Consider the following 15679-nt stretch of genomic DNA (forward strand, 5'->3'; position numbering starts at 1 on the left):
CTGTGCCCGTGTCCAAGCTTTGAGCTGTGCGGATGTCCGGGCTGTGCAGGAGTCTGGGCTGTGTGGGTGTCTGAGCTATGAGCTGTGCGGGTGTCCGGGCTGTGCGGGTGTCCGGGCTGTGTGGGAGCCTGGGCTATGAGGTCCCAGCTATGAGCTGTGTGGGTGTCCAAGCTATGCAGGTGTCCAGACTGTGCTGGGTGTCTGTGATGTGCTGATGTCCGGGATGTGCTGGGTGTCTGGGCTGTGCAGGAGTCTGGGCTGTGCAGGTGTCTGAGCTATGAGCTGTGTGGGAGTCCGGGCTGGGTGGGTGTCTGGGCTGTGCGGGTGTTGGGGCTGTACCCCATGTCTGAGCTGCTCAGGTGTTCGGGCTATGCCCATTGCATGGCAGGGGAGAAACAGGTTGGTGGGTCTGTCAGGGCCACTTGTGGACAGACATCATTCCAGGGTGCTGAGTGCAGGGAAGTAGGTACAGGAAGAGGTGGGAAGGGTTTGGAAGAGCACCCCATCTGGGGCGGCTCTGGGATGGCGGTTCAGGAGGCCGCTGCAGCCTTAGCCCAGAGCACAGCACCTTACCTCCGGCCCTGACTTGTAACTCGACATCCTAACTGCTCCGCCTTTCAGTGTTGCGAGACTGCATCTAATCGGAATTTAAGCCCCACAGGGACAGAGTCTGGAAAATGGTCTGAGGAGCCGGAGGAGGCGTCCCCAGGCCAAGGGCAGGTGGGCTGTGGAGAGAGCTGCGCAGGGGCAGATGCGAGCACGTGGGAGGGGAGTCCCTTTGAAATCTGTGCCCTGGAAATGAAGGGGTCTGTTCGATTGTAAATTCTCCAGTTTGCTGGTTAGACGTGGCCTTCAGACAGGTTTGTGATTGAGTCATTCACCTCCCATGTGAGGACTCTTAAGGAGAACCTCAGACTCCCTTTTCCGCACTATCTCTTCACTGAGCTTCGAGCCTCCATCCCCTCTGTCCCCCACCTCTACGGGAAAGGGACTGGGGTTAATTCCTCACAGAAGGGGTGCCCCGAAGATGCGGTCTTGCTGCATGGGATTGCTGAAGTTGCCCAGAGGATTGGGGGTTGAGCAGATGCGTTTGCTGTCCTGTGTCCATGGGGGGAGAGGCCATCCCCGTGGACATGCCTGCTCTCAGCTCTTGGATCTCGGATGGGGGACTCCCCCCCCAGAAGGAACAGGTCAGTGCCTCCTTCTGTAGGAGCTGTGGGAGGTGGTCCTGTGGCCAGCTTTTGTCTCATCTGGGGACTCAGAACCCCTTGACCCTCTCTGTTCATCTCTGAACAATTTTTTTTTTTAAGATTTTATTTATTTATTTGACCGAGAGAGAGACACAGCAAGAGTGGGAACACATGCAAGGGGAGTAGGAGAGGGAGAAGCAGGCTTTTGCTGAGCAGGGAGCCGCATGCAGGACTCGCTCGCAGGACCCTGGGATCATGATCTGAGCCAAAGGCAGACGCTTAACTGAGCCACTCAGGCGTCCTGTCTCTGAACTTCTTAACCCCTTGTTGCAGGATGAGTGTTTGATGTGAAATAAATGAGGAACGTTTAACCTACCTTTCTTTTTTTTAAAGATTTATTTATTTATTTGACAGAGAGAGTGAGCACAAGTAGGCCGAGAGGTGGGCAGAGAGCGGGGCGGGGGAGGGGGGGAAGCGGAATCCCTGCTGAGCCCGATGTGGGGCTCGATCCCAGGACCCTGAGACCATGACCTGAGCTGAAGGCAGAGGCTTAACCCACTAGACCCAAGCACCCCTGGACCTACCTTTTCATTTATTTCCTCTGTGGCTGCACCAGTGGGATTCTGGGATTATTTGCATTCAAGAACAATGAGTGGGCCCCTGTAACCCCATAGGCGTAACCTGTGTATCCCCCTCCCCCTGCCACAACCGTCTGCTGAGAGTCAGACTTTGCAGAGTTGAGGCCTTTCCCACAGGTGCAGGTGGGGACATCGTTCAGATCCCCAATTAGAAACAGAAGAACTAATGCTCACAGACAAGGTTCAGCCTAGGGCTCCTGCCCCCACCCCCCAAGTGAAGTCAGCCTCCACAGCCCCTCGCACTAGCCCCGCAGGGAGGGGGGCAGTTCCTCCGTTGGTTCCAGAGTGTTCCGAGTCGCTGCCGCTGTCTCTGCTGCTGTGAGGGACTTTCTCCCTTTGAACACAGAGATGTCCAGACCCCTCCCCAAGCCTGTGCGGTGTGCTCTTCTACCTGAGCAACACTTCACAGCGGTGCTGTCCTCCCTGGGAACCTGGGCCGTGTCCGGAGGGGAGACTGGGAAGAGCTGAGGGTGCGGTGCTGTGAGGAGTGTGACCTGAAGTTGAGCTGCTCCGGGGTGGGGCACCCAAGGTCTCTGGCAGCCGGCAGTGTGTGATAGAAAGATCTAGGGTGTGTGGATGGAGAAGGAGGCCCCACGTTCTGCCTTAGTCAACTGCTGGAGAGCCAGCAAGGAACCTTCTGGGGTTCCCCCTGCATGTTCTGTTCAGGGCCTCCTGGGACTTCTCTCTGACCCAGATTACTGAAGGCCCGTGGGAGGCCCTGACTGAAGGAAGCTGTGGAGTTGGGGGCAGTCTCCTCAGTTGGTTCCCCTCCCGCCCCCCATCTCCCTCCCTCTTTCCTTCTGTCCCCTGTCCCGCTTCCTCATTCCCTTTCTCCAGTAGTGTGCCCCTTCCCTGCAGAGCTGTGGGCACCGTGACCTGCCCAGGGAGTCCCAGGGAGTCCCAGGGTTAGCCCTGGGCCCCTCAGCCCCTTGCGCATGCAGGTTTCCCAGCCGGCCACGGGCACGTTGTTCCTTCCTCCTGACGGCCTCCCGGCAGGAGCCACTCTGGGCACGAAGAGCAGGTGGGCCCCATGCCGAACTGGGTGCTTTTGGGATGGGGTTCTTTTCCCTCAGCTTCACATAGAGCTTTGCTTAATCCCCCATGAGCTTCTCTTACTGCTTTGTGGCTTGAGTCCATTGTGTTGTGGCCACAGCCCACACCCGCCCTCCTGCCCGCCGGAGAGCCCCTGTCTGTGGGCCTGCGGCCCCCTCTGACCCGTCCTGCTCCCCCTGCTGACTCTGAGCCCGGAGCTCGCAGCCCACTCCTGCCCCCTGGCATCCATATCCTCACACACTCCTTCACTGACCCACCCAGCTCCTGCTCTTTGTGGGGCTTTTGTTTTATGGTGGTAAAATCTGCACAATGTAAAAATGACCATTTTAACCATGTTGAAATGCACAGTGCGGTGGCATGAATTACACCCCGTTGCTGTGCACCTGTCACTCCGTCCGCCTCCAGAACTTTCCCATATTCTCCCCTGAGGCTCTGGGCCCATTAAACACAAACACCCCATTCCCTCACCCCCCAAGTCCTGGCAACTTCAGTTTTTCCTCCTGTCTCCGAATCAGACTACCCTACATTTCTCATGTAAGTGGGATCGTGTGGTGTTTGTCCTTTAGTGTTGGTTTTATCTCGTGCAGCAGAACGTATTCCACATGCTAACATTCTTTTTTTTTTTTTTTTTTTTAATTTTATTTTTTTATTTGACAGAGAAAGACACAGAGAGGGAGCACAAGCAGAGGGAGAGGGAGAAGCAGGCTTCCCGCAGAGCAGGGAACCTGATTCGGGGCTCGATCCCAGGGCACTGGGACCTGAGCTGAAAGCAGACACTTAATGACTGAGCTACCCAGGCACCCCTCTTTTTTTCTTTTTGTTTTTTAAAATATTTTAGTTTTATTTGAGAGAGCGTGAAAGCATGTATGTGCACAAGCACGGGGAGGGTCAGTGGGAGAGGGAGAAGCAGACTAGGGGCTCGATTCTAGGACCCTGAGATCTTGACCTGAGCTGAAGGTGGACATTTAACCCACTGAGCCTCCCAGGCGCCCCACACACTGACATTCTTTTTTTTAAAATTTTTTTAAAAAAGTTTTTATTTATTTATTTATTTGACAGAGAGAAATCACAAGTAGATGGAGAGGCAGGCAGAGAGAGAGAGAGAGAGGGAAGCAGGCTCCCTGCTGAGCAGAGAGCCCGATGCGGGACTCGATCCCAGGACCCTGAGATCATGACCTGAGCCAAAGGCAGCGGCTCAACCCACTGAGCCACCCAGGCGCCCCCACACTGGCATTCTTGCATGGATATTCTGTCTCTATCTGTCCCTCTTCTCCTCATGCATGAACACACACTCATTCCTGTGCCCGGCCATTTGCTGACTTTGAATCACCCAAGCTGCAAGTTCCTATACTTTCTGGTGTCCTGGGTCTCTGGGTCCCCAGAGTCGGTCTATAACTCAGCACATAGGCCTAGCTTCTCTGAGGACCACCTCTGAGGGCTGGGACTCAGCCCCTCTCTGCTGTCGTGGGAACTGGGTGTCTTCTTTCCCCGCACACCGCTCCCTCTGCCTTCTGTAGAGGGCTTGTCTGGCGAGGGAGGGGCAGCTGCGGGGATGGCCCACCTTTGTGCCTTCAGGCTGAGGCTCATGCTGGACACCTGATGCCCACGCCAGGCAGGTTTACTGAGTTCTGGAATTCTTCCTGTGGCCCCTTGGCTGGAGGACAGCCTTGTTTCCCGGCAGCCTGCCTCCCCCAGTCTTTGGCCCCCAGGGGCTGTCGGATAAGGATTTGGGGTGGCAGGGCTTATTGTGGTGGTGTGAGTGTGTGCAATCTTAGCAGGACAACATAAAGAAAGAACTAATGGGCACCCCTTTGCCACTGGACTCTCCCGCTGCTCTCCCTTCTCTTTTCTCAAGGTCTGTGCTGTCCCTCCGTGAGCCCTGAAAATATCCCATTTGAGATGCGCTGTCAAAATGCAAAAATAGGGGCGCCTGGGCTGCCTTCGGCTCAGGTCATGATCTCAGGGTCCTGGGATCGAGTCCCGCATCGGGCTCTCTGCTCGGCGGGGAGCCTGCTTCCCTCTCTCTCTCTGCCTGCCTCTCCGTCTACTTATGATTTCTCTCTGTCAAATAAATAAATAAAATCTTTAAAAAAAATGCAGAAATAGGCTAGATTTCAAAGGCTTCGTGTGGGCAAACAATCTCATTAATACTATTTGATGTTGATTACATTCTGAAATGATAACTCGGTTATGCCAGATTAAATACAGCATTGAATTTCACCTGTTTCTTTTTGTTACTCGGGACAGAATTCACGTAACCCAGACATGACCGTGTGTTGTTCTGTGGCTATGGGGTGCCATGAGGCAGTGCAGCCGTCCGTGCCGTCTCATTCCAGAACATTTTCATCTGCACCACGAGAAATCCTGTGCCATTAAGCAGGTGCTCCCCACCTCCCCTTTCTCCCCACCCTTGCCCCCGACTAATTTACATTCTGTCTCCAGATTTGCCAGCTCTGGGCATTTCCTCTCTGCAGAATTGTACCTTTTGTGGCTTTTGTATCTGGCTTCTTGCCCTCAGCATAGTGTTTTCAGGGCTCACAGCACATGTCAGGCCTTGGTTCCTTTTTATGGCTGCATAATATTCCACTCTGGCTGCCCCATGTTTATCCAGTCTTCACTTGATGGATGTTTGGGTTGTTTCCACCTTTTGGCAGTTCTGAATAATTCTTTGAATGTCTGGGGACAGGTGTTGGATGGATGTATATTTGTGATTCTCTTGGGAATAAACCTGGGAAGAGGAGTAAGCGTCATGTCACAGCTGTTTAATTTGGGGGGAAACTGCCGAGGCTCTTTCCGCAGAAGCCGTGCCATTTCCCATTCTCCTCAGCTGCATCTGAGGGTTCAGTTTCTCTGTACTTTCTCCACATCCTTGCCCACCCTTACTTTCCTTTTTGCCTTTTGTTTATTTTTAACTTGCAGCCACATCAGTGTGTGTGACGTGGTGTCTTCTCATTTGGATTCCTGTTTCTGGGGATGGTGGGCATCTCTCTGGTGCTTTTTGGCCATTTGTTTATCATCTTTGGGGAAATGTCTGTTCCAATCCTTCACCCAATCTGTTTCTTTCCACTTTAATGTGACTACTAGAAATCGTCAGGCTTCGTACGGGACTGACCTTCCCTTTCTCTTGGATAGCGCTGCTCTGGGAGATTCCGAAATTGGTGAGGGGGATGGGGAAGACGAAGGAATGTTGCATATTCTTCCTTCATTCTCCGTGTCATTCACCTGTCACCACTTTGAGATCTTCTCCTTGAGGCACTAACAGCAGTGTCGTTACATAGACCTTCTCCAGGCACAGGGGACAAGGCTTAGGTAGTCTGAGGGGTATGTGAGTCCGGCTTCTGGGAAGGGGGCCTCTGGCCTTCAAAGCAGATTATTTCAATGAGTGAAACAGAGCCATGGTGGGGATCTTTTCTCCTCTATCACGTGATCTGTGTCACCCTTGCAGCAAGCTTTCCAAAAGTTAGGATTTTAAAAAGTTAGTCATTTACATTTTATGGAGCTTTTAGAGAGGTAGAATTTATTGTTGAACTACTGCTTTGAAAAATCTTGAGCTGCTTTTTCTAGCAATCGAATGCAGAAATAGTTTGATCAAATGCACTCAGACAGTTATCACACATTTGTACGTGGATGATGGATCCTGAGGTCCTCTGAGTTCAGTTTCCAGTTATGTTCTGGTGTCGTTAGTGCTGCTGAGTGTCCCCGGGGACGCTCCACACACGCCGGGAAGTGCAGCTTCTCCCAGAGTCACTCTCACCAAAATGTGAGAAATAGGGGGTTGTTTAGAGGAGAATATATATTTCATTTAAAAATAATATTGTTTAGTGCAGATTGTTTTTTTACTGAATCTCCAAAAAGCTAGAAACATTTCCATTGTTTCCTGAACATGATTTAACAAGATTTTAAGTCAATATAAAACTGCATATAAAACATGCTGATGGCATTTTATCATCCTTTTCTCATTTACTTCAGTGCAGACTGTACTTTTCCATGCATAAGTAAGTAGGTGCGGGAAGACAACGAAAATATCTTTCCTTTGGAAGATAAGAGTCGCATGGGAGACAGGCATTTCCTCAGATGCTTCCTCGACCCTCAGGTACAGACTCTAGTGTGGGTTTTTTGGAGTTGGGCCAAGGGGAGTGAGTGGAGAAGGAACAATTGAGAGTGTCCTGGGGGCAACTGGGTAGCTCAGTTGGCTAAGCATCCAGCTCCTGGTTATGACTCGGGTCATGAGATCGAGCCCTGTGTCGGGCTCCATCCTGGACGTGGAGCTTGAGTTTCTCTCCATCTGCTCCTCCCCCTCACCCTGCTGCCCCTGCTTGTGTGTGCTCTAAAAAAAAAAGTATGCACACACACACACACACACGTATTTATATAGATTTATGTGGAATATATATATTTATGTGGAATATGTATACTTATATGAATATACACAGGAGTGGAATCAGAGCGTATCCATCCTCCCATGACTGGCTTACTTGGCTCTGCAGAGTGTGCTTGAGGTTCACGTGTGGACCAGCACATGGCAGACGTTTTCCTGAAAGGCTGCATGATACCCACTGACTGTAGCTGCTGTGTTTCCTTCCTCCGGTCACTGGCCGAGAGGATGGTGGCTCCTCACTTGGGGCTGTCCTGAGTAGTGCTGCTGTGAACATTCCAGCGCACACATCTCTTCAAGATTCTGCTCTGAGTTCTTGCGGCTCAGCGGGAGCTGCTGGATCCTGTGGTCTTTTGTGTGTGTGCTGAACTTGGGCACGCCTCCCAGAGTGCAGCAAGCTCCCCGGAGTGCAGCAAGCCTCCCTGCGGGGGCTGTCGGACTCGCTGCTGCGTGCGTCCCCGTCCCAGGGCTCTCCTCTCTCCCCCGCCCACAAGGGTATCTGCAGACGCCCCTCTTGATAATCTCTCCCAGCGATAGGATACCATCGCTGTGACTTCCTTCCTGGTGTGCCAGGAAATGTTCCGAGTCCTCTGATCTCCCCAAATAAACACAGTTTGTTTGGCCACGTTGCGTTGGGCCTTCCCTCTGTCCGGGCCAAGGGAAGGGTCAGGGCTGGACAGAGGTCCGGGAGGAAGCCGGAGACACAGACGTGGGAGGTGGCACGGTTGACATTGTCCTCCGTTGCACAGGAAACGTGTCCCCAAGCTGTGGGCCGCGTGGCCTGGGTGTGTGTTTTGCAGGCTTTGTTGCTCATGACATTTCCCTGTGTGTACAGAGCCGCACCCGTGTGTGCGCTCTCATACGGAAGATTCCGGTCACCTCTCTTTCAGGCTTCTGTTGGCTTTGGCACAGGGTGCAGCCCGCTAGCCTGGTGTCCTAATTCGGCACGTAACAAGCACCAGCTTGCTTTCTGGATCGGGCCTGCCGGTGCTTGGCTTTGCCTGTTGGCTGTGAAGAAAGTCTCTTAAGCAGTCTGTGCCTCAGTTTCCTGCCCTCTAAAATGGGCTAATATGCTGCTCGCCTCAGAGCCTGGGGAGAGCAGTGAGCGAGCAGACTGCAGAGCTCAGAAGGGCACCTGGTGACCGTGGCCACGGGCTCACAGGCTGCTCCTGACGCACACGCCACACGCCCTTTCCTCACCTTCCCCTCTGTTTTCTCAGTTCCCTGAGTCCTGTGTTGTCCTTCCTCCTCTGTTTTTGGCCTCCCCAGCTTGCTGTCACTTCGTGTGAGCCCGTGTCCCCACTCTCTGTCCCCCACCCCAGCTGTAAGAAGCTCTTCCTCTTCTCTGTTCCCTCCTCAGGGTGTAGTCACACCTGTGGCTCAGGACGGGATTGCCCCCCAGCAACCTCCACCCCCACCCCCCAAGAGGTCCCGAGTTGCTGCTGCAGCTTCCATGGAGGAAATGCATCTCAGGGCCAAACAGCCAGAGGCTCCGTTTAGCCCTCTAGGGTTACAGGTTCTTGTTGGGACGGCAGACCTCTCACCAGGGAAGCTCCTTTTCCAGTGCCGTGTGGGTGCAGCAGCATCCCATCGGGGGAGCTCAGCAGGAGAGCTCTGCCCGTCCCTCCCAACATCTGGTGGGGGACGAGCATCGCTGCTCCCTTTTCCCAATGAGAACATCTTATCCAGGCTCTTCTAAGCTGTTAGGTTGGGGCGCATTTCATTCTGTGTTTCTCTTTTGCAGGCGGTTTTAGTGCATAATATCACCACAGGAGAGAAGCTCATCAGAACCCTGCAAGGTGAGTTCCATTCCCCTCCTTTATACCAGATGTTGGGCCTTTTAGGAAAAGCCCGCCTTTCCTCTCATCCTTTTCTAGTGGCTTTTATTCTAATCTAATGATGGGTGGGATCATGAGTAAATGACTAGTTTTTATTGGATTCTTTTTGCCAAACAGTTTCTTAAACAGCTTTTTCCTTTTAAAAATGTTGATGAACACATTATAAGGTATTAGGTACAGAATTCAGATGCTCACTTTTTGGTAGGTTAGGAAGTATACCAGAACAGATCACATATGTATATGAATGATAGGTGATCTGTATGTGTATCTATCTATATATAGATATATACATCTGTACACACACACACAAATATAGTATGTGTGGTGTATATAGGATTTTAGGATTTCTTTTAAATGGGTAACCCTGAATTCAGATTTCTTTTATGAAAACTAACAGTTATCCAGACCAATTTAATTCCATTTCTTTGCTGCCCTGATTGAGTTTGGTAGCCGGGTCTGGTTTCCGTTGGGCCCTAGGAAGCAGCGGTAGCAAGGGCAGTCCTGGGGTGAACCCCTCTCTGGTTGGCTCCCCCACTGGCTGTGACTGGGCAGCTCGGCAGGCCCTGGGTGGTCGGGTGGTCCTGGGGCCTGGGGAAAGGAGAGCTGGGTCCCATGGGGCCGACCTTTACCGTGGGTAAGAAGCTCCTATGCCCACCCCTGCCCCGAGCCTCACTTCAGCCTCTGGGCAGGTAGGTCTCTTTAGAGCTGCACTGTCCAGAGTGGTGGCCATGAGCCCTGTGGCCAGTGAACCCTGAAGTGTGGCTAGTGGGATGGAACTGGATTTTAAATTTTTGTGTGATTTTCAGTGATTTAAGTTAAAGACTGGAACTCTGAGTCGACTCTGTTATTGGGAGAACTAAGTATTTACAGCTTAATATGTTAGTATACTTTTTAACTGTGCATGTGGTAAAACCTAAATTCAGATGAAGCATTCCCAGTGCAGATTTAATGTCTGGATTGAGATGTGCTCTAACTGGTACACACCAGATTTCAGAAACGTAGTATGAAAGAGAGAACATAAAATATCTCATTCGTAGTTTTTTTGTATTCACTACTTGTTGGCAAGATAATGTTGCATAGCTGTCGAGTTCAGTCAAATATGTTATTAAAAGTGATAATGCATCTGGTTTGGTTCTTAAAAATGTGGTTGCTATGGGGCGCCTGGGTGGCTCAGAGGGTTAAAAGCCTCTGCCTTCGGCTCAGGTCATGCCCCGGGTCCTGGGATCGAGCCCCGCATCAGGCTCTCTGCTCTACGGGGAGCCTGCTTCCTCCTCTCTCTCTGCCTGTCTCTCTGCCTACCTGTGATCTCTGTCAAATAAATAAATAAAATCTTAAAAAAATATATGGTTGCTAGAAAGATTACCCACGTGGCTTGCCTTGTAGTTCTGTTGGACCATGCTGGTCTAGGGTTCTCGTCCCACAGTGGGTTCTAAGAATATGAGTAGGGGACATTCAGGGTTTTACAAAGTTATGTGGGTCCCTGGACTGCTGGGGGCTTTGCAGTGCTCCCCTTTCTCGTCTGGCCTTTTGAGAATGATCCACGTCATGGATGTCAGTAAGTTATTCCTTCTGTTGCTGAGCAGTAGTCCCTTGCCCCATACTTGATTTGATTATGGGAATTTTTTTTTTAAATACGCAGTTTATTGAGGTGTAATTTACACCCAGTAAAGTGTACCCTTTCTAGTGCAGAGCTCTGTGTTTGGACAAATGCCCCATCCCCTAGATCTCCGCAGCCATGACCAGACCCTGTCCTGCAGGAAGTGCCCGCCAACCCGTTGAGGTCAGTCCCCTGCCTCAGCCTCCTGAGCAATTTTACAGCCCTCCAGTTTTAAGTCTTGGAGCATCTCCTAGAACTGCTCATGAGATGGAGGCTTGTTACTGTGTCTTTGGCATTTCACTGAATCCTTCACTTTCGTTTCATTTTCCCCCAGGAAGCCCTGTAGGTTTAGAGTCATGGGGACAGACCCCGGGGATGTGGGTGTGTGTCTAGGGCTGTGTCCCAGGCCCTGGTTGCAGCCTTCTGGCCACTTTGCTGTCCCCTCTGTGGCAGCTCTTCTTTCTCCCCTGGCCCTTGGTCAGCGGCTGCTGTTTTCTGCAAGACTTTTAGGAGCCAAGAGGTCAGGGCAGCAGGGCTGATGAGTCTCCTCAAGGAAAGCATGCTGCTTCCCAGCTGGGGGGTGGGGATTAAATGAGCACAGGCCTGGGGAATGGCTGGTGGTGGTGAGTGACAGGAGGTAAGCAGGGGGGCAGCCGGCCGGCAGCCTGGGCCCAAGGATGGGGTTCTGCCCTGAGCGGCTGCTTACCTGAGCAGATGTTGAAATCCACGTTTCACAGGCTGAAGAGGAAGTCTTCTGGGGACCAGGGGACACAGTGGCATGGGTCACCTTATGGGACAGCTCAGGGTTTAGGATGTCTAGGAAATAGCTGAACAGAACCTCCTAATGAATTTTAAAGGTCAAAGGTCAAAAGCAATTAGAGAGAGGGTAAGATTCCGGTTGGGTTGTGGATTTCCAAGGCTCCTCCACGGTTCTGGAACGTTCTCTTCCCTCTCTCCTCCCTTCTGTACTCTCCTGCGCGTCCTTGTCCACTGTGTTGTGACACATCTGCTGTTGTGTGACGGCCACGCTGGTGACCTACCGGCTCCTGGGTGGTCCTCTGGCCTCAGACCAGTTAAAGGCCCTGCAGAAGAACTATGGCCGGCTGCAGCAGGACGTGCTCCAGTTCCAGAGGAACCAGACCAACCTGGAGCGGAAGTTCTCCTACGACCTGTAAGTGTGGCCCCCAGGGGGTGGGGGAGCTTCGTGTTCTGAGCCGTGGGTGTGAGGGGGTGGGTGTGCACTGCACGTCCGAGTTCTGCAGGAGGCCCCGCGCCCTTCCTCATGTAAGTGTGAGCTGAGCTTCAGAAAGCTCTGGAAGAGGACCAGCAGGCGGCTCCTGATTCAGAATACGCTGGAGGGCAGCGTCCAGAGCAGGAAATGGCCTGTCGACATACTTGTAAAGTTCCCAGAAGTTTTACAGGGCAGGTGTGCTGTCAGTAACGGAAAGCCTTTAAAAATGTCTTCGGGAAGTGCTCAGATGCGCCCTTCGTCCACTCCTAGACTGAAAGGTGTCTTTGGCATCAGATCCGGGATTTATCTCTGGGCGTCGGCATGTGGACATTCTGTTTCTGTGAGACTCCTAGTGTCTCTTTAAATTTCTGCAGCCAGAAGGGAGCACTTTTATTTTTCAGCTTTATTGAAGTATGATTGACAGATAATCATTGTCTGTATTTAAGGTATAAAGCATGGAGTTTTGATATGCCTTGACGTTGTGAAATGTCCCAGATCAAGCTCATTAAACATGATCGTTGTGCCTGTGTGGTGAGAACATTTAGGATCTGGCCTTCAGCGCATTCAGGTGTACGTGACTCGCGACCGTGCTCCTCTCGCGGCCGCCCCACCCCAGCCGACCGTCAGGCCCGTCTGTTTTAAGCGGATGAGAACTTCAGTTGTGTACAAAAACCCTACACGTTTACCTTTGGGAGGATTTTTATGACCAAAACAAAACAATAAATTTCCAAAAGGTTAGCTAAACCCTATAGTAAGATAGTAAAAACCAGTTGTAGGGAGTGGAGAGTAAGCCCTAGTCTCTGTATTGTTTTCCCCAATAAGAGCAGCGTAACTCAGGCACAGGGGGGTCTGGGATTCGGAGGCAAACAGCCACCTATGAGCCCCGTCCTCTTTCCTGTTGGCTGACTTCTCCCTAGTTTGTGTCCAAGGTCATATAGATTTTTCATATAATTGCAGTCACTGGTAACAGTTTTAAATCATTGTTTTCCACTTGCTTGTGTTATTTATAAATAGAAGTCCTTACTTGCTCCAAAATGTGGCATCACTAAAAATGGCTGGTTAGTATTATGGAGGCACAGAATTTACCTCATGACGTCCGTGTTTGGGTATTTTGGTTAATTCTAAGTTTTTGATTATTCTGACTAGCCTGATAGCAATGTGTATACCTTTTAAAAAAGATAATTATTTTGAATTATTTCCTTCTAAAAAGGACTCATCTGTAGGTTCAGTGTCATAAATTGCCAAGTTGCCCTCTGAATAAGTTTCCTCACCGCACTGCCCTCACTGGGATTCTCAGGTCCTTCCAAAAGATTGTCCACTCACTGTGGTAGCATCCTGATCACTTTAAAACAAAATACTACTAAAGCCAGGAAGCCCTAAATATATAAGCATGCAGAGGACATGCACTAACGTCAGTAGAAGGGTAACGTAATTAGAAAATATGCATATGGAACCTTCTTCAGCCAGGCCAGAGGTTCTCAATTTTGGTCAGCGATTTTGCTCCCAGGAGACCTTTGGCAGTGTCCGGAGACCTGCGGTCACCATTCTGCAGTGCACAGGGCAGACCTCATAACGGGGTTTTCCCTGGCTTTGAACACGGTGGTCTTCAGTTGAGGACCCCTGAGCTGGGCCAGTCATCAACGATCACTAGCACTCAGACAGAAGTGAAGACGGCCCAGTCTTTGTATTATTCATCCTTAGAAGAAACATTCAAACGCACTTCCCTTCCATTCTTTGAAATAGGATAAGCCGTTAATGCCCTCACTTGATGTATGTTGACTCAGAAGGAGCCGACCTCACTGGAAATCAGCAGCAGCCAGGCCCAGCGACGGGAGGGTGGCTCTGCTCCCCATGTCGGAGCAGACAGGGAAGGTGGCCAGGCCTGCTGGACTCACCCTTTTTCTCTTAGGAGGTTGATGGCTAATTTGAAACGCTTTTTGGCTGACGTCCGTATTGCAGTGGTCGTGCCCAAAATGTTATCCCAGATACGGTGTGTTTCCTGGGGATGATGTTCATGGAGTGTTGGAAGCTGTCTTTGGGTTAGAGACCTTTTTTGACCTGATGAAGGGTGCAGATCTCTTGTTAGCAATATCTGCGAAGTTGTGCATTCTGTTGGTGGGACAGCGGAAGGTCACCTGCACAGCCGCTCTGGAAACACCCTTTCGGGCCTGAACCTTTTCTACCGGCAATGCTGGGACTGGAAGAGCGGACAGGACAGTGAGGCCGCCTTCCTGATGCACAAGTTAGTGTTCATTCTTCCGAATCGGCGTCCCCACTCCTCGCTCCCTGTGGCAGATGTCACTAAGCGGTCACGTTCTTGTCGGTCTTGGTCACACACTGCCTTGCAGGCTTCCTCCCCAGAGCACGTAGGGTTGGCTTCTCATGTGAACTGCTTGTCTTCTCATTTCCATGCCACGAGGAAATAGTTTGCCAGAGCCATTACTGGACGAGACCCAGCACTGCCCTGAGATTGTGTCCTAGACGATCAGGCCCCCCGCCTGCGTAGACTCCTGTGTGGCGTACGACCCGCGCATCCATCGCACCAGCCATGATCACCCTGGCGGCAGGTCCCGCGTGTCTGCATTTTCGCTCTAGTTGGTGGCTGAACGGTTGGCACGTGCATGGAAGCGGAAACTCACCTGAGGCCTTCGGGACGTCACACTGTCACCATCCCCACGGCCTGCGTCCCGGTGTTTGAGCTTCATTCTGAGGCTGTTCCCTTACCGCTGTGGAGCTGGAATGGGGGAAGCTGGCCTCCACCCGCAAGGCTGGGAGAGCAAGGATCTTTGTCCTTGGTTTTGGCAGGGCTGAGAGCAGGTGAAAACAGTACGTATTTCCCATTTGTAGGTTTCTGAAGGTTCAGGAATGGCTGTGCCCCTGTTCGTTGGCTGGTCCCGAGTGTCTGGGATGCTGTCAGCTAACAGTGAACTGGCATGTTTAGTATGTTCGGGATTTAGACGGTCTCTGTTCTTGTTCTGTGCGTTTGAACTACTGCGTACTAGTCTATCACCTGCGAGTTGCCTGTTTGTGACAGTTTTATTTAAGTGAATTTTTCAGCAAGTCTTCTCTTGATCTGTAAGCTGTCCAAAGTCTGGAAGTCTGTCTTCTGCTCTGTCTGCAACCCCTGATGCCCTTCTCTGCATGTGGTTCTTGGGGACCCACGGACTCCTTTGCACTGTAGGTCACATTATAAGAGCTGTGGGCTGAGTGTGCGTACAGCTGGCTCTGAAGGGCCCGTGACCCAGAAGAGGCAGCTTGGGCCCTAGAAAGAGCATGGCATAGAGCCAGGAAACCTCAGGTCTAGCTTCTGCTTTCAGCCTTATCTCTCTCTCTCTGACCCTGGTCAGCGGCCCACATTCAGGTCACTTCCCAACTTCCTTATTTCTACAAATGGGTAATTCTCTCAATTACTCTACAACCCTGACACACAGGATGCTCTTAAACTCTAGGCTGAAAGCTCCAGTGATGCCTCAGAATATCTTAGCTAAAAGGGGGCTCAGCCTGAGCCAGGTGATGGGCTCCAGTAACAATTTTCTGATACTGCCTGGGCATCCTTCAGTTCTGTTCTTTTTTTTATTTTTATTTTTTTAAAATGAAGCTTAAATTTTGGAGCAGTTTCAGGTTTGCAGAAGTATTACAAGAGCTCCTGTGTACTGCAGACCCGGTTTCCGTGTTGTTAACGCTTTCCACTGATGGGGTTTATTTGGCTCAGTTAATGGACCAGTGTGGATCCATCCTTAACTAAAGTTCATACTTT

At 51.3% G+C, this 15679-nt stretch overlaps 1 protein-coding gene across 3 annotated transcripts in view; it reads left to right on the top strand.

Annotated features, from left to right (window-relative positions):
• GOLM1 (golgi membrane protein 1) overlaps positions 1–15679 on the top strand; it is a 57530-nt gene that overhangs the window by 22796 nt on the left and 19055 nt on the right. For all 3 annotated transcript variants that reach the window (XM_059411751.1, XM_059411749.1, XM_059411752.1), the window contains exons 4-5: positions 9001–9055; positions 11760–11862. In XM_059411751.1, coding sequence (XP_059267734.1) covers positions 9001–9055; positions 11760–11862 — 158 coding nt within the window. The remainder of the gene's footprint in view (positions 1–9000; positions 9056–11759; positions 11863–15679) is intronic.

Source organism: Mustela nigripes, chromosome 9 (genome assembly GCF_022355385.1).
Source record: "Mustela nigripes isolate SB6536 chromosome 9, MUSNIG.SB6536, whole genome shotgun sequence".
NCBI lineage: Eukaryota > Metazoa > Chordata > Mammalia > Carnivora > Mustelidae > Mustela > Mustela nigripes.